General features: G+C 40.6%; 1 protein-coding gene across 2 annotated transcripts in view; it reads right to left on the bottom strand.

Moving 5' to 3' along the window:
* Positions 1-5,166: 5,166 nt before the first annotated feature.
* The window catches only part of MFHAS1 (malignant fibrous histiocytoma amplified sequence 1), a 134,543-nt gene continuing 114,011 nt past the window's right edge, over positions 5,167-25,698 (bottom strand). The window contains exons 2-3 of one of the 2 annotated variants that reach the window (XM_006884142.1): positions 19,582-19,708; positions 5,167-5,200 (exon numbers count right to left, since the gene is read on the bottom strand). In XM_006884142.1, coding sequence (XP_006884204.1) covers positions 5,167-5,200; positions 19,582-19,708 — 161 coding nt within the window. Of the gene's footprint in view, positions 5,201-14,326; positions 14,355-19,581; positions 19,709-25,698 lie in introns of those variants that run through there. The other variant, XM_006884143.1, reaches the window with a different exon arrangement.

The following is a 25,698-nucleotide window of genomic DNA, read 5'->3' as shown; positions in this document are numbered from 1 at the left end:
TCCTTGGTTTTAGTCCTAGGTCCATGATCCACCTTGAGTTGGTTTTTGTGTATGGAGTGAGGTGTGGGTCTTGCTTGAGTCTTTTGCAGATATTTTCCATTTCTTCTATGGAAAGAGAAAACACATTTCTTATGTGAAAGAGCTTACAAAATGTAAGATTTTCTTCTACCAGATTAACTTTCTCATGTCTTTAACTCCAGATACTTTTTAAAAGTTGAGTGCTTTCTCAAACTTCTTCAACCAACACTGCATTCTTCCCTATTTCGTGCACTAAATCCTACCAATATCTCAGGTCTTCCTTGTTTGGAGCACATAAACAGCCACAGACCAGGGAACCTGAACTTCTGTATTAACTCAGCACTGACCAGCTACCAGGAATCCATTTCCAAGCATTCAATGGTTAGTAAAATCTGGAACCTACTTTCAAAGAACTGACAATGGAGGGAAAGAGGCTTGGGAGGGAATAAAGTATGTGATAAAATAATGCACTTTGAATTGATAATGCTCTCAGCTGCTTATCTGTGAACTGCTCAGCAAGTGTAAAGAACTCTTCTGTTTCCTGATACAGAAAAACCAGGCCCAAATTTATGACTTACAATTATTGTGCTCTCTTCAAAAAGAAGGCTGGGTTTTAGAATTTACTGAACACAAGTTCCAAAGTTTACCTGGATAGAGCAGTAAGAGAGCTGCCCGCTGTGGGCACACCTTGTTTCGCTGCTCTTCTTGAAATTCTGATCAGTCCCAGTCTCTCCATTACGAAATGCATTTTCAAATTCGGAGCATCTGAACAATTATTTGGTGCTAGAATACTCCACCTACCTTCTCGGGAAGCTCTCCTGGTCTACAAAACTCCTTGCCATCAAGTCAGAACAGACCCATAGCTGACCCTCCATCCAGCAGGTTTTCAGAGACTGCAAATCACAGGAGAAACCGAAGCCTGTCTTTCGAATCTCCATAGCAGTCCTGACTTTGGTTGAGAAGCACAACTATGAACTAGGCCATCAAAGCTCCCCGGTAGACTTACAAGGGAGTCTGAGTGGCGTAATCCTTAGAGAGTTGTGCTAGCAACACAAAGGCGGCACCTCTCTGGTGGTTCAAATCCACCAGCAGGTCTGAAGGAGAAAGATAGGTAACTTCTTCTTGTGTGATTTATAGCCTAGAATAACCTTCTGGGAGGTTGGCTATGTGTGAGTTAGTTCTAACTTTGACAACAATGAGTTTGAATCTGAAAAGTTTGCAGGGCCAGACTTGCCTGACCCTGGTCCTTCTGCAGAGGCTGTTGCCTCTTTAAGAAGCTCCCTCATCCTCTTCCTTTCTTTATCTCATCTGAAGTCCATGGATGTTCAATTAAAAACCAAAAGGTTGGACGAAAGGTCTGTAATGTAATTCTGAAAAAATATCTGTCATTGAAGAATCTAAAGAGCACAGATCTACTGTGTCACATGGAGTTGCTCGGAGTTAAAGTCAACTTGACACCATCTCTTGACAGGGAGCCCTGACTGGCCTATGGGTAAGGAGCTGTGCTGCCAACCCATAGGCATACGGTTCAAATCCACCAGCTGTTGTGTAGAAGAAAGAGCTGCAATCTCCTCCTGTGAGATTTTATTGTCTCTGAAAACCTGCATACAACAACAGGATCAGGGAGCAGGTACTGAGATGTTTTAAGCACCTGGCTACTAACCAAAAGGCTGGCACTTTGAACTCACTCATCCAAGGAAAGATCTGGCAGTCTACTTCTGATCACTGCCTGGAAAACTATGGGGCATTTCTCTTGTCATACTAGGTGGCTCTGAAAGACAACGATACCATGGCACCCAAAACAAGAGCAATCTCCAGGGAAGAGTTACATGGTGGTAGCAATGACTTCTGCGAAAGAAGAGACCTTTAAGTCCTATCATAAACACATAAGCTTTGATTAAGGACTAGGGTAAACTGTGGAGAAAATGATCTGATTTTAGAACAGCTGGCTAAGAGTCGAATCATCTGCCTCACAGGGGCGTCTGTAGCATGGGGCTGCAATTTCACTCCCCTGGAAGTAATCCTGAGGCCAATGCAACCTTCCACCACATGCCTCCCAGGGCTCCTCTCAAGTTAGCTCAAAATACACACTTACGCCTCAAATAGTAACCTTCAAAGTTGGGAGGGGGGAAGGAAAGAAAAAGCAAGACCAGTACAGAATTGCTCAACCATATCTTTGCATGTTTATTTCACTTTTCAAATTTTGTTTTAAATTTCTGCCCAGATAACATTTAAATGGGAAAGCACAATTACAAGTCACAAACCGTGGCATGAAAAACACACACACACACATACACACACACCCCTCACCAGGAATTACACCAAATCCATTCCTTTTTATTCATTCAAAAGGGTCTAATACTCGGGTGTCAAATATGAGCACTGTAAATTTGTTTTCATTAGGAGGGGGGAAACATTTATGCTGGCAGCACTTTTACAATTCCAGGAAGTGGTTTTGATACCATAAGTTGCATGAATAGAAACCATAACAAACTTGGAGGGCATTCGTTTGAGAGGCAGGGGATGACCTGGTTGGAAAAATTCCTCTTGTGCTTAGTGAATTACCTGTCAGCCCTGGCTGGCTGCTGCGTCTTCCAGGTGTTAAAAGACAAAATAGAATTTCCTGCCTGGGTGGGATGATTCTTGCAGAACAGAGTGTTTACAGTACATCCAACCCTCCCCTACCTGGAAGCAAGTCCTCGAACTTTTTCTGGAGCTTCTTTTGGTCACATGACCCTCTATCATGCTGATCTTTTGCTAGGGCACATGTGACATGAAGATTTCATTCGCTGCTTCTCTAGGGTTCAGACGATAGCACAAAACATCAATCACTGACAAAGAGCAGATATTAAGAATGGGCATTTCAGTGCACACTAATAAGGGTATGTCACCCAAAGAAATATATTTTTCATTCACTAGAGTTCCCTTGGGTATTCAGACCTAAGTCATACACATTAAATTCCTTGTCCAAAGACTGCAAGAAGTTGGTTAATTTGACAATTTAGCAACTGTCAAATGTCAATTAAATAAACCCAACTTTTTTTTGTCAAACAATTCAATGGTCCATGAAGCAATTAAATGCTATCATTCAGTTTACACTTTCATACACACATACAAAGAGAACTGTGACAGAAAAAAAATATATATATTAACTAGATTAATCTCAAATGTGAGGCATCACTGTTCAAGTATTAAAAAAATTAAAAAGTTGTCTGATTCTATTTGATTTTAGAATCACAAGAAACCATATTCTTGGTTTTACTGGAGATTCTGGAGTCAGTGACATTCATTCTTGGGCACAAAATACACTACAAAATGAATTTGTGATAGTCTGCAATGAAATCACTCATGTGCTCATTGGTTTTAAATATGTGTGGTGACTTTGTATACCGTGGCAGTCAGAATCAATACTTTATAAAAGAAGTTAAGAGATTAATACCAGTGGGTTCACTTTTCTGGTTTTATCTTAGTGAGAAACAGTTATACAGTTTCCAATCAGCACACAGAAGAGGCAGATGTAAACAGAGTCCTTCCCATTCTTTGAAAGAATTAACTACCCCTGCAGCATATGCTGTTTGGCCCCAATTAGGCAGGAATAGGCTAGGGAGCAACTTATTTACTTTGCCACTTAAGTTTTACTGCAGGGAGACATTAAAACGAGGATTTTGCTAGCTCTTGACAACAGACTGTCCAATCAGTGGTTCAGTGTTTATAAATAACTAGTGTGGGATTCTGCTCTCCAATTAGGAAGCTAACTATCTCAGGTCTGATACCCAGATGTGGAAGACATTTGGAGGGCTCTGCTAAATTTCACAGACTCTGTTCCAGGGAATGGACAGACAAAAAAAGGTACTTATTAGCAGAGATTTTTGCCTTACTCAGAGCTGACTCCTGATTATCGTACGCTCTTGAGGGATACGTTTTTCATGGGACCTCTGTGCCCTCTGCACCGTGAGACCTCGAGGGGAGACCTTGAGAATCCTACACCAGGCTTCTGCTCCTGAGTAGGGGGCTCCAGACCTTCTGTGTGCATGTGGTGGCAGCCATAGGTGTAAACAAGACCTGGGCAATGAACCACTCGGCCAGGCAAAAGCCTTAGGAGGGAAAAGACCTTTCAAATGCAAAGGTATTGCTTTCAGTCAGAACTGACTCATATCAGACCTTTCAGTGGGTTTCTGGAGGCTGTAAGTCACACCAGAGGAGGCTGTCCATCTTTCTCCCTCAGAGCAGCCAGTGGATTTAAACCTGCAGAGAAGCACTGTCTTCAGGTTAGCAGTGCTACTCAACTACGGACTATTCCACCAGAGCTCCAGACAAGTGGGGAGAGAAAAGGGAAAGTCTTGCCACTAAGCCCAGGGATTTCGAGGCAGGGACCTGTAATTAATGAAAAGGAAGGGAGAAGACACTGCCCAAAATGTTTCTTGAAGTTCTCGCTGACAAGTCACTGGCAATCTCTATAAACCAACACTTAGCCATGGATTCATAGGCTAATAGATGTTCTTCTTCTTTTTTTTTTCTGAAGAAAAAGGAACAAAGAATTAAAACCCCAAAAATGCATATGCGAAAATAAGAAATCAGTCCCATCTTGGCACAGTTCTCATGCAGAATATTGCACCCAGTGTTAACTAATGCTAGAAGCTCCAAACGGTATAAATTTAAATGTATTTGCATATTATAAAAATAAAGATAAACATATACATGTTTTACACTAGCTACAGAACAGCAATGAACGTCAGTTAATCCTTCTTTCACATTTAACAGAACTGAAATCTGAGTGCTCTAAATACTGCCACCTGTACTGAAACTATGGCTTAGAAGTGCATGGAAAACAAAATCCCTGAGAAGCCATTCGACTTTTTTTTTTTCCTTTTCTTCAAGTAGCGCTCTCCTCGGAGGATCACAGTTCTGAGGTTCAGGTTGTAAAACATTTGCTCCATATTTTCTTCCTTCCTTGCCCTCCAGGGCTCCTTCCCTGCCTCTTCAAGCAAGCCAGGGCTTTTCTCCCTCCTCTGAAAGCACCCTGAAAGCGTATTCTCCAGAGGTCACAGGAGGCCTTGGCAACAGTGGAGGGTTGACCACGTATAAGAGATGGTCTGGCTGAGTTCTGGATGTTCTCTTTTCTCCACAGGAATTCCACTGCCGCAAAAGTCACTGGTTTCTGTGCTTTTCACCGACGTTCTTCCTGTGCGGGAAGATGGGGGTGGGGGGGGAAGGAGAGAAATGACAAAAGTCACAGAGCAAAATAGTCTTAATGATAAGGAAACAGCAACAGAAATTTCTTTTTTCAGTTTCCCATTTCTTCTTCTAGAATTCCTCATAAAAAGGTAGATGTCAGGCAACTGACACCCCTTTAATGAAAGAATCTAATCAGTAGAAAATGAGGCAAACATTACTGTTTGTGATGTCAAACTCAGTTCAGACATAAAGAGGGAATTAAACTAATTGGCTATGCCATTTACTGCATTGTAATTTCAGTTTAACTAGATTTCTAATTAAGAACTCAAAACTCCAAACAGTATTGTTCCTTTCAATAAACCCACATAGAGCCATACTAAATAACCCTCTAAGAACAGTACTATACACTAAAAGGGAAGAATGGATGGTCATCTGGACTTCCATGTTGTTGTTGTTCACTCAGTCATTGTGACTGGGCTAATACCAACTCTGAGCTGACCCTCTAGTAAGTTTTTGGAAGCTGTCAAATCACATAAGTGAGTATCTATCTTTCTCCTGCAGAGTGGACAGTGCATTCAAACCACCAGAGAGGGGCTGCCTTTTGGTTACTAGCACACATTTCTAAAGACTACGGCACGAGGTGGTGGTAGTGGTGCTAGGTGCTGTTGAGACGAGTATTACTCATAGTGACTCTAAGAACAAAATCTCTGAACCCTGTCCAATCCTGTGCCAGCTTCATTATCTCTGACACACTTGAGCCTTTGCTGCAGTCACTGTGTATCCATATCATTGAAGGCCTTCCTCTCTTTCACTGACTCTCCACTTTTCCAAGCATAATGTCTCCTTTCAAAGGCATAGATTCTCTGAGCAACATGCCCTAAGTATGAGAGATGAAACATTGCCATCTTTGCCTTCAAGGAGCACTCTGGCTGCGTTTTTCCCCTAGACATACTTGTTTGTTCTTTTGGCAGTCCTTAGGTTATTCAGTACCATTCTCCAACACCACAACTCAAAGAATCAATTCTTCTTCTGTCATCCTTACTCACTGTCCAGCTCTCAGATGTACAGTAAGTGACTGAAAAGAACATAACCTGAATCAGGCACAACTTAAGTCTTCAGACTGACATCACTGCTCTCCAGTATTTTAGTGAGATCTGACAGCAGACCTGACCAATACAATATGTCTTCTGATCTCCTGACTACTAGTACCATTTGTCCAAGCAAGATGAAATTATCGACAACTTCAATCATTTCTCTGTCTATCATGATGTTGCTTTTTGGCCCATGATGAAGATTTCAGTCTTCTTGTTGTTAAGATGTGACCTGAACGCTGTAATTTTTGATCTTGTTTCCGTAGCAACCATTTCAAGTTCTCTTCACTTTCAGCAAGCATAACTGTGTCATCTGCAAAATGCAGGTTGTTAAGTCTTCTTCCAATTCTGATACCATATTCCTCTTCATAAAGTCTAGTTTCATGGATTATTTTCTCAGTATATAGATTGAATAGGCAAGGAGAAAAGATACATCCCTGGTATACATCCTTCCTAATACAACCTTGGATGGGATCACCAATCTATGTCAGGAAATTTGGAGGACAGGTGTCTGGCTGACTGACTGCAAGAGATCCATATTTGTTCTCATTCCCAATAAACGTGATCGAATAATTCATTAATATTATATGCAAGGAAAATATTTTTAAAATGGCTAGAATATTGACAGGAAATGTCTAGAAGTTCAAGTAGGATTTAGAAGAGACCATAGCACCAGGGACATCACTGTAGATGTCAGATGGATTCTGGCTGAAAACAGAGACTACCAGAATTTGGAAAGCAGAGACTAACTAGATATCTATCTGCATTTTATTCATTATGCATCATAACAAACTATGGCTAACATTTGAGAAGAACGAGAACTCCAGAACACCCAATTGTGCCCATACACCAGGTGCTAGGAATTGTCAAATCAGTTTGATTCACAGTGACCCTAAGCACAAGAGAATAATATGCTGGGCCCATGGTCATCTTCCCAGTCATGGCTTTCTTTATATTTAAATGCATAGTTGCGGCCAGTGGGTCAATCCATCTCCTTAAAGGTCTTCCTCTTTTCCAGTAATCCACTACTTTCCCAAGCAGGACATCCTTCTCCAGGACTGATCAGTTCTGATAACAATTCAAAGTACATAAGACAAAGCCTCACCATTCTGGCTGGACTTCTTCCAAAACAGAGCTTTTTGCGGTGGGAGTCAGTGGTATCTTCAATATGGCTCACCAGCATCATTAATTCAAAGGCATCAATTTTTTTTTTTATCTTTCTTACTCAATGCCCAGCTTTTGTATGCATAAGGAGGCTCTTGAAAATACCATGGTTTGGGTCAGATGCACTTTAATCCTCAAAATGATAACAATGCCGTGGACACTTTATTTTTTTTACCCCCGAAAAGTGCAAATTTAAAGATCACATCAGTTTTTTCATTATAATTCATAGGCATTAATTACTATTATTTGTTACAATTAACTTTTTACAATGGTAAAGCAAACCCTTGTTGTACACCTCCACTCACCTTCTGGTTCCCCTCAGTGACTGGGGTAATTGGGATGGGTGTGTCAGAGGCAATGCGATTGGCACAGGATAGAGCAGGGTTTAGGGCTGTTGTACATAGGGTCGCTATGAGTTGCAAACAAATGACTTGACGGCACATAACAACAACAACAACATATCCTGTTCTAGATTGCTAACTGCAATCCATGTAACATAACATCTGATTGTCTATTCATTTCAGATTGAATTTCTCTTCACCTATTCCAGTATAGGAACTATCTATCCATTCTTTTCCTACACTCCCACCTCCATTATCCAGCCCCCAACGTTGGACTCTTTAAAGAGGTCTTCTCCCAGAAAATTTTCCCAACACAATCTGTTGGTGAATTAATGGGCACTGATTGTGGATCCAAGCAAAATGAAGTCCTTGACACTTGGATCTTTTCTCCATTTCTTATGGTGATGCTTATTGTCCAGTTGTGAGACCTTTTGTTTTCTTTATGTTGAGATGTAACCCATAACAGGTTAGTCTTTTATTTTCATCAGTCAGTACTTCACTTTCAGCAAACAAGGTCATGTCACTCATGTATCAAGACTGTTAATGAGTCTTCTTCCAATCCTGATGCTGTTTCAAGATTATCTGTTCATACATACTTAGCTTACAGCTTCTTGGAACATTTGCTCAGTATATGGATTAAATAAGGATAGTGAGAAGATACAACCTTGACACATATTTATCTTTCCTGATTTAAAACATGCAGTTATCTCTTCATTTTGTTTTATGACCACCTTTTCATCTGATATTGTTGTTATGTGCCGTTGAGTCATCTGTGACTCATAGTGACCCTATGAATAACAGCCCTAAAACTTGCTCTCTCTTGTTCCAATCTTTTTGTCTCCAACACACCTACCCCCATTACCTAGTTACTGAATCAATCCGCCTCATAGGGGGTCTTATTCTCCTGCGCTGTCCTTTCACCCTCCCAAGCATGATGTCCCTCTCCAAGGACTGGTCCCACCTTGCAACATGTCCAAAGTATGTCAGACAAAGCTTCAGCATCCTTGCCTCCAAGAGGCAGCGTGACTTCACCCTATCCAGGATGAACTTGTTTGTTCTCTTAGCAGTCCATGATATATGCAACACTTGTCTCCAGCACCACAGCTCAAAGGCATCAATTCTCCTTCTATCATCCCTAGTCATTGTCCAGCTTTCTGATGCATAGCAAGTAATTACAAAGAGCATGGTCTGGATCAGGCACACTTTAGTCTCCAGAATGGCATCATTGCTCTTCAGTTCTTTGGAGAGGTCTCTGACAGCAGACTTTCCCAATGCAATTCGTCTTTTTATTTCCTGGCTGCTGTTATCTACAGCTATAATGAAATGGTCTCCAACTCCCATTCTTTGCAATGTTATCCATAATATATCCAAGAGCACACAGTTGAGTGCTTTTGCATAGTCAAAGGAGTCCTGGTAGCACAGTGCTGCTAACTGAAAGGTCATTGGTTCAAGTCCACCAGTCACTGCATGAAATAAGAATGTGTCTGTCGGCTTACATAATGATTACATCAGGAAAAACCTACGGGACAGGTCCTGCTCCATCCTCTAGGGTCACTATGAATTGGAATTGGCTCAACAGCAATGCCTCTATTGGGATTAAAATAAAGGCAATATGTCCCTTAAGGTTTTATAAATAGGGCTGTCAAATTAGAATCTAGTGTTAGTGTGTATGAAATAAATAGCTGTATTCTTAGATAATCAAACGGCCTTCAACGATCAACATGACAGTTAAAGGAAAAATATCAAAGATCCGCATTTCTAAATTCAGCGTTCATGCAATGATGGATGAAGTGATTTTTTTTAAATGCTGACAACATTTAAGAAAGGATATAAAGACAATGAAAAATAAAGGAGTTATGACTGGCTTCTCTCACCCAATCTCTCTCAAAGTGACCTGAGTTCATGGATATTCATAATTCATCATTTGGCTAATACAGGAGTTAGGTTCCTCATACAAAACTACCACCACCAAAATGAAGTACTATCCATTTCCTAAGTATTTACTATGTGCCAGGAACAGTGCCATTCATTGCAGTGCATTATGTGACTAATCCTAATCGGAAACCAATCCCTTGCTTACCATGTATTTTACAAAGGAGGCAATCAAGGTCCTAGGTAGGATGTTACTAAGCACTCACTGGCATGCACCAGAGAGTGGCAGAGCCAGAGCTTTAATGTGGGCTGTCCAACTCTTAAGCAGGCTTGAAAGCTATGACAGAGCTGGAATTGCTTGGGACCTCAGGATGAGTACATGCTTCTATGGCACTCAGCCATGAGGACTTCCTGAAGGCCTGTTTATATAGTTAACTTCCCAGGACAGAAATCTTAGAAATCGACTAGAATCCAAGTTCGAATAGTGTCAGATCTAACTGTAAAAAGGATGGCAGTGTACAATTACAAGCCTCAACCAAGCAGCTAATTTTGGTGTGTGTGTTTCAGATCAGTGTAGGAGATGTGCTATGTAAATGTTTCTCTCACTGTATCTAATGAACCTTCAAAAACATGGAAATGCCTAGCTGTCTGCTCCCCTGAGCCACAGGAAGACTGAGCAGAGGCCCAACCAGCCCCATAAACATCTAATCCTGGATCCCTACAGGGGATACTCTGTTGATTAAGGGGAAAAAAAGAAAACCAGTTTGTACATTTCCCCATATGGATGGCACTTTTCATAACTGGCCTCTTAGTGTAAGAAAAAGCTCATCAAATCTCTACACTGCCCAATCTCTTTTCCTGCTTTTCCATCTCAAACTCCTCCTCACCCTTAAAATCTACTTCAAATGCTAAATCCTAGATCTCTCCTGAATATTCTGGGTAAAATTCTTTCTTCTTGGTGCTCACAGAACTCCGTTCACACACCGATGGCAGGGATCACATTGTAACAGGGATTAGACAGAAGTCTGTCTGGTCAAGTCTTTGGTTCCCATTTCCCCCAAGGATATGACTAAATCCTTGAGGGCAGTGTCTATTTAGTTTGTTGCCATATCACCTACACTTAACATAATATCCAATGGAGGACAGTCAAGTAAAAAAAGATCTGTTGAGTAAATGACAAATACGATGTATTTAAAAAGACACAAGTAAAAACCTGCCAAGATACACTGAGATCATTTCTACAACACAGGTTCTAAGAAATGTTAAGAAAATATAAAGGAAAGAATGACTGATTATAGTGGAAAGAGTTGGGAATGGTTTCACAAAGGCGTTTTAGATGGGATGTTGGCCAAGGCCTTGGGCCTTGAAACCACACAAGGAGTGAAAATTTGTGCTTTATATCAGATAAATCACCTGTGGATTGGGTTTAGACAAGTAAGAATTAACAATGTAGAATTCTTTAAGCAGACACATAAAGGAGAGGTGTCAATAATGTCAGACTGAGTAAGGGGCAGTTGAAGTAACTGAGAAAGTTCAGAGGTACAGAAACTTTGAGAATGAATGAGATGTGACTTCAAACATGTGAAGAGCTATCGAATGAAAGGTGGAAACCTTTTTTTGGAGACTCCTTAAAGAGAGGTGAAAAAAGTCATGTGGAAATATTAAAAATGCTGGTTTGTTTGTGTGGTTAAAGCTATTATATAAATTGAGCTGCCTGGTTAGTCCCTGGGTGGTGAGAAAAGTTTGAAGTACATGCTATCCTAAAGTTTGGCAGTTTAAACCCACCAAGACTGTAGAAGGTGGCCTGGCAATCTGTTTAGGTGAAGGTAACAGCCAAAACAGTCCTGAAGAACAGTTCTGGACCACGTGATGTTGCCAGGAGTTGGAATCAATGTGAGGCTAAGTGGTTTGGGTTTTGTGGTGTTGTTTTTTTAATAAGTCCTAATACAGTCACTTTTATAAACTGTTCATTCATGTTCATTGCCATTGAGTCAGAGCTAAATCACAACTGACCCTTCTTGTGAGTTTTCTGAGGCTTTAAATTACATGGTGGGAGATTGCCTATCTTTGTCCTGCAGATTTGAACTGCCTGCCTTTGGGTTGGCAGGGCAGTTCCCTATGACTAGATCACCAGAGCTCCTTTTCATAACTGCTAGACTTAAAGACAAAATGAGATAAAGGATGTTTATTAGGAAGAGAAGATGTAGTAGCTGGAACAGAACAGAGAGCCAGTTTCCTGACCGTGAAGGGGCTGAAATCTGATTGCGATTGTTTCTGAGTTCTGCTGAGGATTCTGAACTTCAGCTTGTAATTGCTAGGTAGTCATTCAACGTTTCTGAAACAGAGATATGACTGAGGCTTTGAAAGATAGTATTAGTCTGAAGGACAAAAAGACTAGAGAGTAGGAAGCCTATTAAGGTTTCACCACAGGAATCTTGGCAGAAATAGGTCAGCTGAGAGGAAAGCAAAAGGCTGAAGAGAATGATATTTAGCCAAATTCATGCAGCTCAAGACAAACTGAAGGAAAGGATAAAAGGATCCTTGGAAGGACCAATGATGGGCAAGACCGGAAAGCGTTACTTCTAGTTTGGGCATATGGCAAGAAGCTATACCATTGTGGGAGGTAGCTCACTGACTGAAGGAGAACTTCTGGTGAGGAAGTTTCACAAGACATAGAAAATAGTGGTCAGTCTAGGGAGCTCCAATCTAGAACAAATCTGGTTACAGATCTTGTTCTTCTTAGGATACAACAAAGAAATTATCCAAGGTATTTATGAGCTTAGACTGGAACTGAAGTCTTAATGTGTGCAAGGGAGAACATAGACCATGGAGCAGCACTGAGCCCACGGGTCCCAGGCAGCCCTCAGGCCAGGCTGTGCAGCTCTCGTGTGGTTATGGAGAAGTGCTCCGTCAGCCCGGTGGCTCACAGGGGTAGCAGGAGGCTCAAACGAGCTGCACGGTTTCATCTTAACCAGGTTCTGTAGGCGTCTGTGACTATGCTATGAAAGGAACGATTCCATCCAACTCTACTCTCTATTGTGCTGTGAAGATGGTGCTGGGCATTGATGTTTAAAGAACTACAGGTGGCCTTACAAACAGACTTCTTGTAGTTCATCTCAACTCTTTCATGACTACATGAGGGAAGGGAAACTACTATTTTTATTTACTCATCCAAGAAACACGTTTTCCTTCCCTGGAAAGGAAGTTATCATTATCATCTAAGCAATGTCAGGTTAGTCAGGAGGTGAATTTCACCCTCAGTGATTTTATTTTTTTTTTAAATCATCATTATATGATATCCACATTATACACCACTAACACTGAAGTAAAGTTAACTTTAATGAGGAATCAGTGGTGGAATTATCACCTTCCATACAGTTACTCAGACTGCCAAGAGAACAAATAGGTCTGTCCTAGAGAGGGTGAAACCTGGTTGCTGCTTGGAGGTTAAATTTGAAGCTCCGTCTCACTTTGGGCATGTTGTCATGAGGGACCAGTCCCTGGAGAAGACATCATGCTTAGAAGGGTGGAGAGACAGTGCAGGAGAGGATGAGATGGACTGACTCAGTGACTATGGCAGTGGGCTCAGAGATGCTGAGGTTGGCTCTGGACTGGGCTAAATTCAGAGCCATTGTTCATAAGATCTCTATGAGTCATAGTCAACTTGACAGTACATAACAACAACAATAACCCATAACGGTTCTGGCTCCATTCTCAGCCTCTGTTCAACCACCACTCATCGGTCAGTGGAGGCTGTTTGTTGCTATGACAATGAACACATTTCTGCAGGGCTTCCAGATGTAGGTGATGAGAAAGAAAATTCTGGATATCTCCTTCCAAAACCAACCAGTGGAATCCCAGGACTCTTAAGGTTGAATCACAAGGATAGCTCAGGGGCTGGGTGGCATGTCCTTCCACTGGGCATGGAGTGGTCATGAGTGGGCCCAACTCTCTGGCAGTTAACAAAATATTTAGTAGTTTGAGTTTTAATTTTTACATGTTAATTTAATTTTTAATTTCTACATGTTAGACACTTTCTATTGTCTAACTGCTCACAGAAACTTTATGAAGTACTACTACTATCAAATAGCATTTTTCAGGTATTCATAGATGTACCACAAATAACTAGCCAAGATTTAAACTCGAAAAGTGTAACTTCAGAGCCATCAAATGACCTTAGAAATTAAATATAAACACTGCCTTAAAAAAAAAAACCAAAACAACTATCTGCTAAACTAACCAACCAGAGCTTTTGTGGATATATTTCTACAAAATAATTGGGGTAAAATAAAGTAAAAAAAAAAATTCTGTTCCAATACGGTGGAAAAGAGAGAAAGAGATTAATACCATATGTGAGATTATAGTAAATGAAACAAAACAATATGTCATTCATTTCCTCATTCCTAATTCCCAAAATGTGACTTGATTCTGAAGAAATTTTAAAAAAACCCACAATCTTACAATGTTTTGTTTTATGGAATCCCTTCATCCCAAACCTCCCTGTTTTTGAGAGGGGGTCTAACACTCCAAAGTACTCTGGAGGGCCTTCCTAAGGAACCCTCTCTGCTTCCCAGAGACTTACCCTTAAAAATTGGTGCTCCTAAAGTCACAGATTGGGTACAGTAAAAATGATGGCATAAGGGAAAGAAGCACTATCTTTTCCACTTAATTGTCCAAGAAAGAATGAAGATACCTGAGCAGAGAGGGAACAAATTCCAGTATCAATGTGGCTGATGGGAGACTAAATAAGAAACACAAGTTCTTCACAGCCTGTAAAAAGTACAGCATGCAAGGAGCTTCTCACTCCTTGCAACGAACAAATCAAATCCATGCAAATCCATGAGATAAACCCCATACACAGCCTCGGCCCAGCTTCTGTCCTGAAATTCATCCCCAGCCTTCATACTTTCTACTTCTGGAGTCAGTGAGAAATTCTCCAGTGTGACCAAACCAAATGACTTGTGCTTCAGTGTTGTTTGCTGTTGTTAAAAGCAAAGTTCAGACTAACTAATCTGAGATAGACACACTTTGCCCATCTTCTTTCTAAGATAAAGGACAGAGGGTCTTCATCCTGCAGTTTTATTTTTTGTGGGTTATATTTTTATTAAAAAAAAAGGCTACTTCATTCATGGCTAGGAGGAACTGTCCTTGGAGAAGGACATCCTTCTTAGAAGGGTGGAGGAACAGCACAAGAGAGAAAGACCCTGGATGAGATGGACTGACACAGTAACTGAGGTAATGAGGGTAGGTGTGTCAGAAACAGTGAGATTGACTCAGGATAGAGCAGGGTTTAGGGTTCAGAGCTATTGTACATAGGGTAACCATGAGTCATGGCTGACTTGATGGCACATAACAGCAACATTTTATTCAGGCTTAACTAACTTCTCACCATAACAATTTAACTGTCATGGTTTGTGTGTAAACAATCATGGTAATTTTGAGAATACTTACAAGCAGTGAGTAACCAGAGGCAACTAAAATCCCATTTGAATGAGAATGCAACAGTAACAGGAAATAAGTTCTTGAAGACAGTTCTGAAAATTCTGTCTTATTATATGATAGAAAAGGAGAAAGCTTGGCCCAACAATATTCAAATCGGCCAATTTTAAAAAACAAATTAACAAACATCTTGTACTTCTCCTTACCTGTCATACTAAAACTACAGTTGTGTCCCTTAAGATTCCCAATGTCCAAGGTTCAGCATTTCCTTAATGTCTATGTGTCAGTTATGTTAACATTAAGGTTCAGAGGTAGATTTCCCTTCTTTCTTGCAAATGATGTAGGTTTAATTCCCAGATGATGCACTTCATACAGTTACCACTTTTTTGTCAATGGAGGGTTTTGTGATGCTCCGATGCAGCTTCCAGAGTCAGAGAGACGAGGAAGAAAGGACTGGCAATCTATAGTCTAAAACTATTCTGTGAAAACTCAATGGGACACCCCAGGCCCAGACTGTTATCTGAAGGATCACCATGAGTAGGGGCTGATGGTACCTTAACAGGAACCAATCCTGAAGGATGCTGATCTCCTTCTGGGAACAGGGGCTGGCTGTGGGGCTGTAAGTAAATTCATTGCCATTAGACTGGCCTACAAGCAACTCAGTCTGTGCAATGGTTAAGCACTGGGATACTAACCAAAAGGTTGGTAGTTCAAACCAACCCATTAACTTTGTCAATCGTCTGCACTGTCAAGTTGGAACCAATTCATGGCTGACACTAAAGCAGGTTTTCAGTGGCTGAAAAAGTGCATGGGAGGAAACTGGCTGTAATTCTCCTTCAAAGCAGCAAGTGAACTTGAACTGCCTGCCTTTGAGATGGAAAGCCTTATCACTCAGCCACCAGAGCTCCCCAGTAGCTCTGCAGCCTAGGAAAACTTCCAGAGCAGTTTTATTCTGCCATACAAGGTCTCTATGAGTTGGAATTGACTCAGTGGCATTCAACAACAGACTGAACTATGTTGGCAATAACATAACAAGATGTTTTGGTTTGTTTTTTTTTTTAAATCAAACCCTCAGAAATCTGTTTAATACCAACATGCCAGGTGTGCAATCATTCCTGGAATTGACATAAAAAATAGTTATTGAAGGCATTGAGCAACGCAGTGTATTAGACCTAGGTGATTTGGTCTCCTATGGAATGATGAAAATATGTGATAATTAGACTTCGATAGTGGATACATAACTCTTAAATATACAAATAATTGTTTTAGTGATACATTTTATGGTCCATAAATTGTAACCCAGTAAAATGTTAAAGATGGTTTATCTATATATCTAATAAAAAACAGGATCAGACATATTTTCTTTTCCTAGGAAGTCGTGAAACAACGATTTGCTTTTTGATAAATTTTCATCTCATTTGAAATATATGTTCAAAGCCAGTATCTCTGAAAATCAGCCCGAGATATCCAAATGATGACAATTATTCATTGATACTTGTCTCTCATCAGCAGCAAAGGGGGCAAGAGTCACCTTGCCCCCAAGTTGTTCCCTGGAGATGAGGGGACATGGTAAGGCACGTCAGTTCTCTCATGGAACCACCTCTAAACTGAATGGTCTCGCAGAGATCTTAACCACCAACCAGGGAGAAAAGTCATAAAAGTAACTATTAAATATAAAATCGTTAAATCTTCCTTATCTTCCGTCTCTCTCCCTTCCCATAGGGAGGTAATAAAACACTTAGAGAATTTTAAAAACAAGTGGAAAACTAGGAAATAACAAAAAAAATACATTAAAAAAATAGTCACAGAGGCTGTTTTCTTTTTACTTTATAAACCACACTGCAGCTCCATTAGTTACGCATGGTCAAAGGCAGGCGGGTAAATGACAAGTCTCAGCCATCTGACCTATAAAAGTGTAGACTAGAGAAGATCGTGACTTTCTATAAACACACTAAGGTTGAAATCAATGGCCATAGCCCCAGAACAATTATAAGCGTCCTGTGGACTCTTCAAGCCCTTTCCTGATTGGAATAAGGAATAACTGTACACTTACTGGGAGACAGGGTTGTGCTAGGCTGTCTGCTGTGTGGCACGAGTCAGTTTTACCTCATGCTACCAACTGATTATTGGCTGGAGAAAGGTCTCAAGACTATGACCCACCAGCCAGGATGTGCACCCAGAGCCCAAGGAAGGAATTGCGAGACTAGAAAGTCCACGAGTACACACCTTAGGATCATCTGAAGACTACTCTTGCTTTATTCTTTCGAGTCTTGTCTGCCCCTTGCTCTTGGAAATTCTGATATATATGCCTGACTAATATAGCCTGATCTCATCTATTTGTTTTACGGGATGAACAGGAGGTAAAGAATCATCCTGTGGTGACTTGCTTAAGTTAACTTGGATGGAGCTGCAAAACCACACAAGATCTCATTCTCTCAAACTCTAGTGCCTGCCTGGACTTTAGGCTCTCAAGGCTCAAACTCAGGTCATGCTGATATAAATGATACCTTTTTTCAGCAGTTTTTCTCATCAAGTTCCATATTTCCCTATCCATTGTCTACCCACTTGAAAACCAGGCCCTCCACTGGGCTGAGCCTGGCCTCTATGTTTTCTTGCCCAAATATTTTTGTTTCAGGGATAGTGTTTGAGCTGTGTGTCTATTAATGAGGCAGGGGCAGGGCAGCTGAAACTGGACAGCATAACAAGGGGCTTTTTAAATGTAAGGATACTTTTATAGAAATGGTCACACAAAAAAGTAGTTGGCCTCTATATAAATAAAGGGCTATCCCCAAAAAATAGCTTTCTAGAAAAGAGAAACATTCCTAATGTATATAATATTCTTTCAGTGAGAACTAAGAATTCTATTTCAAATAATTTTACGAGACATGTTCTTGACCCATTTGAAAATCTAACTGCTTAGTCAAAAGTAGCTTGATCTTTTAAGGCCTTCCCTCCAGCGTCAACATACTAGATACCTCTGATTATCCAACTTTAAAGCTGCTTGTTCATTTCAGTTTAATCAACTGTGAAAGCAACAGACTGATACAGTTGGTATAAATGTGGCATTTCTGTGACAACACAAGAAGCCCATGAGAAATCACTGCCGAAAATTAATGCCACATAGTGGCTTGTGTAAACAGCCAGAACTCCTACCTCTAGGTCACCTTTGAAATGGCATGTGGCTCTGCCAAAACAATAGGATAATATCTCATTTGGCTCAGAAAAATAGACTTCAACGCTAAATGTACTGAACAATGGCTTTCTTTTATCCATCACCCCACTGTTCCTATTATACCCAGTCCTCCGTGCCCCAGGCATAACTGGGGGAGGGAAGTAACAAATATACACAAATACAAAGACTCATAACCGTTTTGCTGTTTAATCTGTTTAAGACCAGGGATTTTGAGGTTAATGCACAGCTGCCATGCAATCTTGCTTTAACAATAAAGAAGTTCTTTAAAATTTCAGTGTCTGAGGATCATGTGAGTGATACGATGTGAATGGTAACTAAAGCAGTATCTGAGCAGAGGGGTATCAGATAAGGGCTCCCCTCAGGTGTTCAGTGACATTCTCCAGTGACCATGGATGAGGGATGCTCAGTTTAAAGAGTCATCAGTTTGGATAAAAGAGGCATCCCTTTTCTTCATTGCAGCTGCTCATGAATGAGAATACGCCTGTCTCAGTAAGCACCAAAGGCAGGAGGAGTGCAGATGCTGCAGGGATGGTGACAGGAGCGCCTAGAGCCCGGAGCTCCTTGGAACACAGCCAAACAACAAGTTTCCCCCAAGAAGAGATGACAGAGCAAGATTCTCAAACGCAAAATTCCCAACTTCCCTTCAGAGTTTACACATGAAAAGGAAAATTCCATGTGACTGACTAGTAAGGAAACAAATTTTGCTGCATAACTTTATCTGGTTTGTTGATGTCATCTAGGTAATTCTATCTGTTCCCCAAAAGGTTGCTGGAAACAAGGTTTCAGGTTAAAAGTTATTTCATCTCAGATGAAAAGCAGCCTGTTTACATTCCTAATGCTAGCAAAAACCTCAAGCTGGATGAGTTCTCTAAAAAGCTAAATCAACACTTCATCCCCAAAATAGTCTGCATGTGGACATTCTTTGTCTTTAAATTCATTTTTGGGGAAAGTAGTGGCAAATTGCACAGTTCTTGATTATCAGGGAGGTATGAGAATCAGAGTACTTGGTGGGGGGTGTAAAAAGGCAACACAAAATAACCACCAACCATAAAACTCAACCAATTTATATGAATGAAGACTGTCCATCCAAACATGAAAACATGCTCTGACTTCTATCAGTAAGAGAGGGAGAGAGAAAAAAAAAAAAAAGAACAAAAAGAGAAAACAAAGGTCTTATTTTGGTGCTGACGCCTAGATCTGCCACAGGACTTGCCACGCTGAGATGCAGCTGAACCTGAGTCTGTCACCACATCTTCTGGGCTAAGCCAGTGCACATGGCTGAACTCACTTGGAACAGGGGCTGATCACAGTTGGTGTGGGTGGGTAAACCAAGGCAACATTCACTCGTTCACTGCCGTTCTTGGGGCAAATGATCTCTGCTACTCCTTCTGGTCGGGGCTGACTCAGCAACTCCCCTGCAGGCAGAGAGAAAAAATGCATTAAGGAAATGTGATTTAAAAGTGGAAGCATTTTAGAGAGAAAGTCAGTGCTTAGGGGTTGGGGAAGGAGGGAGAAGGAAAGGTAGAGAGGACCTGAAAACAGTCAGAGGATAAATGTGCCATTGAGAATAAGAGAATTAGTTCTGTTCCCACAGCCTAAATAAATGCTCATCTGTGTCACCATGGAGAATGTTCTAATGCTTATGGGAGGCAGGAAATCGCTCCAGACAAAGACAGCATCTGTCCCTATTCTCCTCACCTTCCTTTTCATAGACTGACTATGGAGATCTTTATCTTGACGTTGAAAACTGAGCCAGGTTCCCTAGAGCCCCATGAGGTAAGGACTGCCAAGGAGGTGCTCCTAATTAGGATTCAAAAGCAGCTGGGAGTCAGGCGAGTTGGAGCAGACTTCAACAAAGCCCTGCATAAATGATTTGGTGTTAGCAAGGTAAAGAGCCTGAAAACAGCTCAGCTCTGTCCTGACCAAAGAGCATTTCCTAGGTTAGGTATGTGTGTACATTTTAAAGGGTCAATTCAATATTATTTTATGACTAATGAAACTTTGAAATATCAGAAAATTAATTTAATGGATTACCATAATAACATAAGGAAATCTGTGTATTCTGCACACACCAGATCTGTCCTCACCAATGAGATCATTAAACCCCGAGGAGCAGTAAGGACTTTCCTTTCTTAATCTCCTCCCCCTCGACCACCACCCCAGCTGGGACCCTGCTCTTTCCTAATGTTCCTGGCCTGCACCATGAGCTTGCTCAGCAAGGAGGCCATCATTAGCTTCTTATCTGATGATGGCACAGGCCATTGCCTAAATGCCCCTAATTATATCCAGAAAGTAAACAACTCAAATGAACACCATGAAACATATGTCAACTGGAAAAAATGCTCCTGAAATTAAAACTTCAACACCATAGGAGCCATCACTTCTACGACAGATTTAAAATGCTGTAGATTCAGAAAAACAAGCCAACATTTAATGATACAAAAATAGTCTTCCTCAAAATAACATGTTTCTACACAGTTCAGCATTAGCAGAACTCACACTGACAGATGATGTCCATAACCGAGCACTGAACTGAGCACATTAAATTGTACACTGTTGTTGCTCTGTACCCTCTACTGGGAACCAATCGATAGCTGACCCTCCGGCAGGTTTTCAAAGGCAGTTAATTGCACAGGGGAAGATTGCCCATCCTTCCTCAGAGCAGCTGGTAGATTTGAACCACACACCTTTGGGATTGCATTGTAAATTCTTACCACGAGGCCACCTTAAGAGCCTTCAAAATTAGAGCCACTCAATATGCACAGAGCAGTCAGAACATGAAATCTTTACACCATTTAAAAATCTTGATGTAAGCCTAGAATACATATTGAATTGTAAAGTTGCCTTTGTAACAGCAGTTACTCTAACCCTCATGCTGACCTAACCACATATCCTAAAAAGAGACAACCCTTTTCTACGAGATCAGCAGGTGCAAGATATCAAGATCTATTCCCAGACGGTATTTCCACTAAGAACAAGCAGAAGCAAAAGGTGATAGCTGACATCTCATGGGTCTTAATGCACATTATCAACAAATCTTTAAAATGGATCTCCAGGAACAGACGTATTTGTGAATGCAATTTTTATAACATGTTACATGAAAAGCCTGTCCTGCCACTGTCCTGTGGCCATCCTAATAAGCCAAAGAACAGGAGCTGAACAGAAGATTTCGAAGAGCTTCATGGGAAGAAAAAACAAAGTGTTAAAATTAAATGTGCAAAGAGCAGAAGTTAGAAAATAAAAAATGCTGAACTTCCTCGGCATTTCTTAAGCTGAAGGAATTGAAGAACAAATTTAAGCCTCGAGTTTCAATAGTTAAGGATGCTTTGGGCAGAATAGAAAATGATCCAGGAAGTATTAAAAGGAACTGGACGGAGCATACAGAGTCACTGTACCAAAATTAATTGGCTGACATAGAAGAATTTAATGAAAAAAGCATTATGAGCAAGAGCCTGTGGTGACGAACGTGAAAGTGCAATTTGCTCTGAAGAAATTGGCAAAAAAACCCAAAACCAAAACGAAAACAAAAAAACACACCACAAAAAACCCACAAGGTCTGGTGTTGTTGGCAGCTGCTGGGTTATCAGTAGCTGCCACATTGGCAGCAGCTACATTGTTAGCAGCCATGGATGGCTATTAACTAGATACTTTGTGAGGATCATTGCTGTTTGGCTGGACCACCTGGTACCCCTTGAGCTCAAGCAGAAGGGAACAGGACAGCTAGAGCTCATTTAAGGTGGCAGACTCAGTTTGTGAAGGGAAAACCAAGGATTCCTGGTTTTCCTTTCAAGTCTCCTTGCACGCACACCCTGCGTGTGTCTCCACACTCCACCCTGCATCTCCTCACATCCACTCAATTAACTGCTTTTAGCCCGGAGCACCTAGCTCTGGACTGGCCTAGCTGCAGCAATTATCTGAAAGAGGAGGGTGGGTGCTAACTCACAGGCCTTTTCTCTCCTGAACTGAAGCAAATCTTCCTTTGACTCAGAAGTTTAGAGAGAAACTCAGACACGGTAGCTGTCCCATCCTCCTCCAGAGCAATCACATCAGATCAAGAACCTGCTATTGTCTCAGGTGTGAAAAACTCTACCACAGCAATGCACTGTAAGAAGCAGCCTACCTCATACCCTACACAAGCCCAAAGCAAGTTGTCACCCCCAAAAGTGACATAGTATCAATAGCTTTCCTCAAGTCAGAAGTCTGATGGAATTTTCTGATAAAGAACTTAAAAGAACAATGATTGAATCTTTTCAATGTGTGAATGACAAAAGAAGAAAAAAAAAGAGGTATACAAATTGGGAAAAGGAGGTAAAATTATCTCTATATGCAGATGATACGATAGTATACTTAGAAAACCCTAAAGACTCAGCAAGAAAACTATTGGACATAGTTGACCAATTCAGCAAAGTAGTAGAATACAAGATCAACATTTAAAAAAAAAAAATCAATGGGATTTCTCTACAGTGAAAAAAAGAATACAGAACTGGACCTCAGAAAAACAATACCCTTCACAATAGCTAATTACAAGACTAAATAGTTGGGAGTAAATCTAACCAGAAACACTAAGGACCTATTCAAAGAAAATTAAAAAAACATTACTACAAGAGAAATGGAAGAACATACCTTGCTTTTGGATAGGAAGACTCAATATTGGGAAAATTACAATTCTACCAAAAGCAATGTACAGTTCAATGTAAATACCAATTCCATTCTTTAATGAGATGGAAAAGGCAACTTCCAATTTTATTTGCAATGGAAAAGAGACCCCAAATAAGCAAAACACTCCTGAAAAAGAGAAACAAGGTAGGCGGCATCTCACTCCCTGATTTCAAATCCTACTACACTACCATGGTGGTCAAGACAGTGTGGTACTGGTACAATGACAGGCATATATATCAATGGAAGATAATAAAGAACCCAGAAATCAGCCCATCTATGTATGGTCAACTGACTTTTGACAAGGAGATTAAATCACTTAAGTGGGGAAACAGCCCTTTTAACAAATGGTGTTGGAATAATTGGAAAACTATTTGCAGAAAACTCAAGAAGACCTACACCGCACATCATACACCAGTTCAAAGTGGACCAAGGACTTAGGACTAAAACCAAGGACTATAACCTTCATCAGAGAAAAGTTTGGAAGAACTCTAGAAGTTGTAATCCACAAAATGAACAGTATTTCAAGCATCCTGAAAACTCTACCACCAGAAGATAAAATAGATGAATGGGATCTTCTAAGAATCAAATTCCTGTGCACATCCAAAAACTTCAACAGGGTAGAAGGAAAGCCATAGACTGTGTATGTGTGTGTGGGGAAATCTATATATGGTAATGACATGATAAGGGATTTATATCTAGAATTTCTAGAATACTTTAGCACCACAACTTGATAAAGGTAAACAACTCAATCACAAAATGGGCACAGGATATAAACAGACACTTCAACAAAGAAAACATTCAGATGGTGAACAAACACTAGAAGAAGTGCTCAAAATCCCAAGCTCTAAGAGAGATGCAAATCAAAACAGCTATGAGTTATCATTTACCCCAGCAACAATAGCAAAGTCCAACAGAACAGCAAACAACAAATGCTGGAGAGGTTGTGAAGAAACTGAGACCCTTATTCACTGCTGGTGGGAGTGTAAAATGATGCAACTACTCTGGAAGGTGATATGGCAGTTTCTCAAAAAGTTGGAAATAGAAATAAATAGAAATCTGACCCAGAAATTCTGCTGCTGTGACTATATTTTAAAAATCCAGAGTTGCCACCCAAGCAGATATATACACACTCATGTTTACTGCTGCATTGTTCACAATAGCAAAGAGATCAAAACAACCCAAGTGTCCATGAACAAGTGAATGAATAGAGAAGCTGTGGTTTATTCACAAAATGTAAACACTGAAAAACACTGAAAAACAAGGAACTCATGAAATATTAAGCAAAATGGGTGACCCTGGAGGGCATTATGCTGAGTGAAATATCTCAGTCACAAAAGTGCAAATATTGCATAAAGCCACTGCTGGAAAACAGTAGTGACATGGGGGTTGGTGGAAAACTAAGAAAAGAGGGGATAAATAATGTACATGCATTGAAACAGATGAGGGAAAGAACTGTTTAAGAGGAATAAATGATCAGGTATTATTTGTATGACAACACTGGGTGGGCATGGGGAATTGTGTAATAATGAAAGAATTTTTTTTTCTTAAAAAAGTGAACTTGGGGAGCAGGAAGGAAAATGTGCAATAATGAATGAATGGAAATCCAAGTTATCTATAAACACTCATGAAAATCTCAATTAAACAAAACTCCAAATAATAAGAAACCAAGGCCCCAGGAATTGATAGCATACCAACTGATAAATGTCAAAAAACAGATGCTGCCCTAGATGTGCTCACCACGTTGTGCCAAGAAATCTGGAGGACAACCACCAGGCCAACTGACTGGAAGAGATCCACATCTGCCCCATTCCAATGAAAGGTGACCCAACAGAGTGCAGAAATTATCAAATGATATAATATGCAAGTAAGATTCTGATGATAATTATCCAAAATTGACTGAAACAACACATTATCAAAGAACTTCCAGATTTGTAGGCTGCATTGAGAAGAGGCTGTGAACTAGAGATTTTATAACTAATGTTAGATGGATCTTGGCTGAAAGCAGAGAGTACCAGAGGAATGTTTGTCTATTGTTACATTGCCTATGCAAAGGCATTTGACTGTAAGGATCACCAGAAACTGTGGCAACACCAAGAAGAATGGGAATCCCAGAACATTTGATTGTCCTTATGTGAAACCTGTATGTGGACCAGGAGGCAGTTGTAAGAACAGAGCAAGGAAACAGTGCATGGTTCAAAATCAGGAAAGGTATATAGGATGCATTCTATATCTACACCTTTTCAATTTACATGTGGAACAGATTATTCATCAGGTAACAACAGATGTGGCCTCAGGATTGGAGGAAGACTCACCTACAACCTGCATTATGCAGATGACACAACACTGCTTGCCGAAACTGAAGAGGACTTGAGACATTTGCTGCAGAAGGTCAAGGACTACAGCCTTCAATATGGACTGAAGCTCAACATAAAAAAAACCTAGATTCTCTTCAGTGGGCCAACTGGAAGCACCATGATAGACAGTGAACAGATTGTTAACATCTTCAATTTGCTTGGCTCTATAGTCAACACTCTTGGTACCAGCAGCCAGGAAATGAAAAGATGAATCACATTGGATAAGTTAGCTGTCAGAGACCTCTCCAGAGTACAGAAGAGCAATGATGTCAGTCTGAAGACTAAGGTGCACCTGATTTAGGCCATGCTCTTCGCAATTACTTGTATCAGAGAGCTGGACAATGACTAGGGATGACAGAAGGAGAATTGAGGCCTTTAAGCTGTAGAATTGG

The sequence above is a fragment of the Elephantulus edwardii genome, unplaced genomic scaffold (assembly GCF_000299155.1).
Source record: "Elephantulus edwardii isolate Elephantulus edwardi_28Jun2011 unplaced genomic scaffold, EleEdw1.0 scaffold00031, whole genome shotgun sequence".
Lineage (NCBI taxonomy): Eukaryota > Metazoa > Chordata > Mammalia > Macroscelidea > Macroscelididae > Elephantulus > Elephantulus edwardii.
Note: the sequence above shows the minus strand (reverse complement) of the source record. Positions and strands in the feature narration are given on the sequence as shown.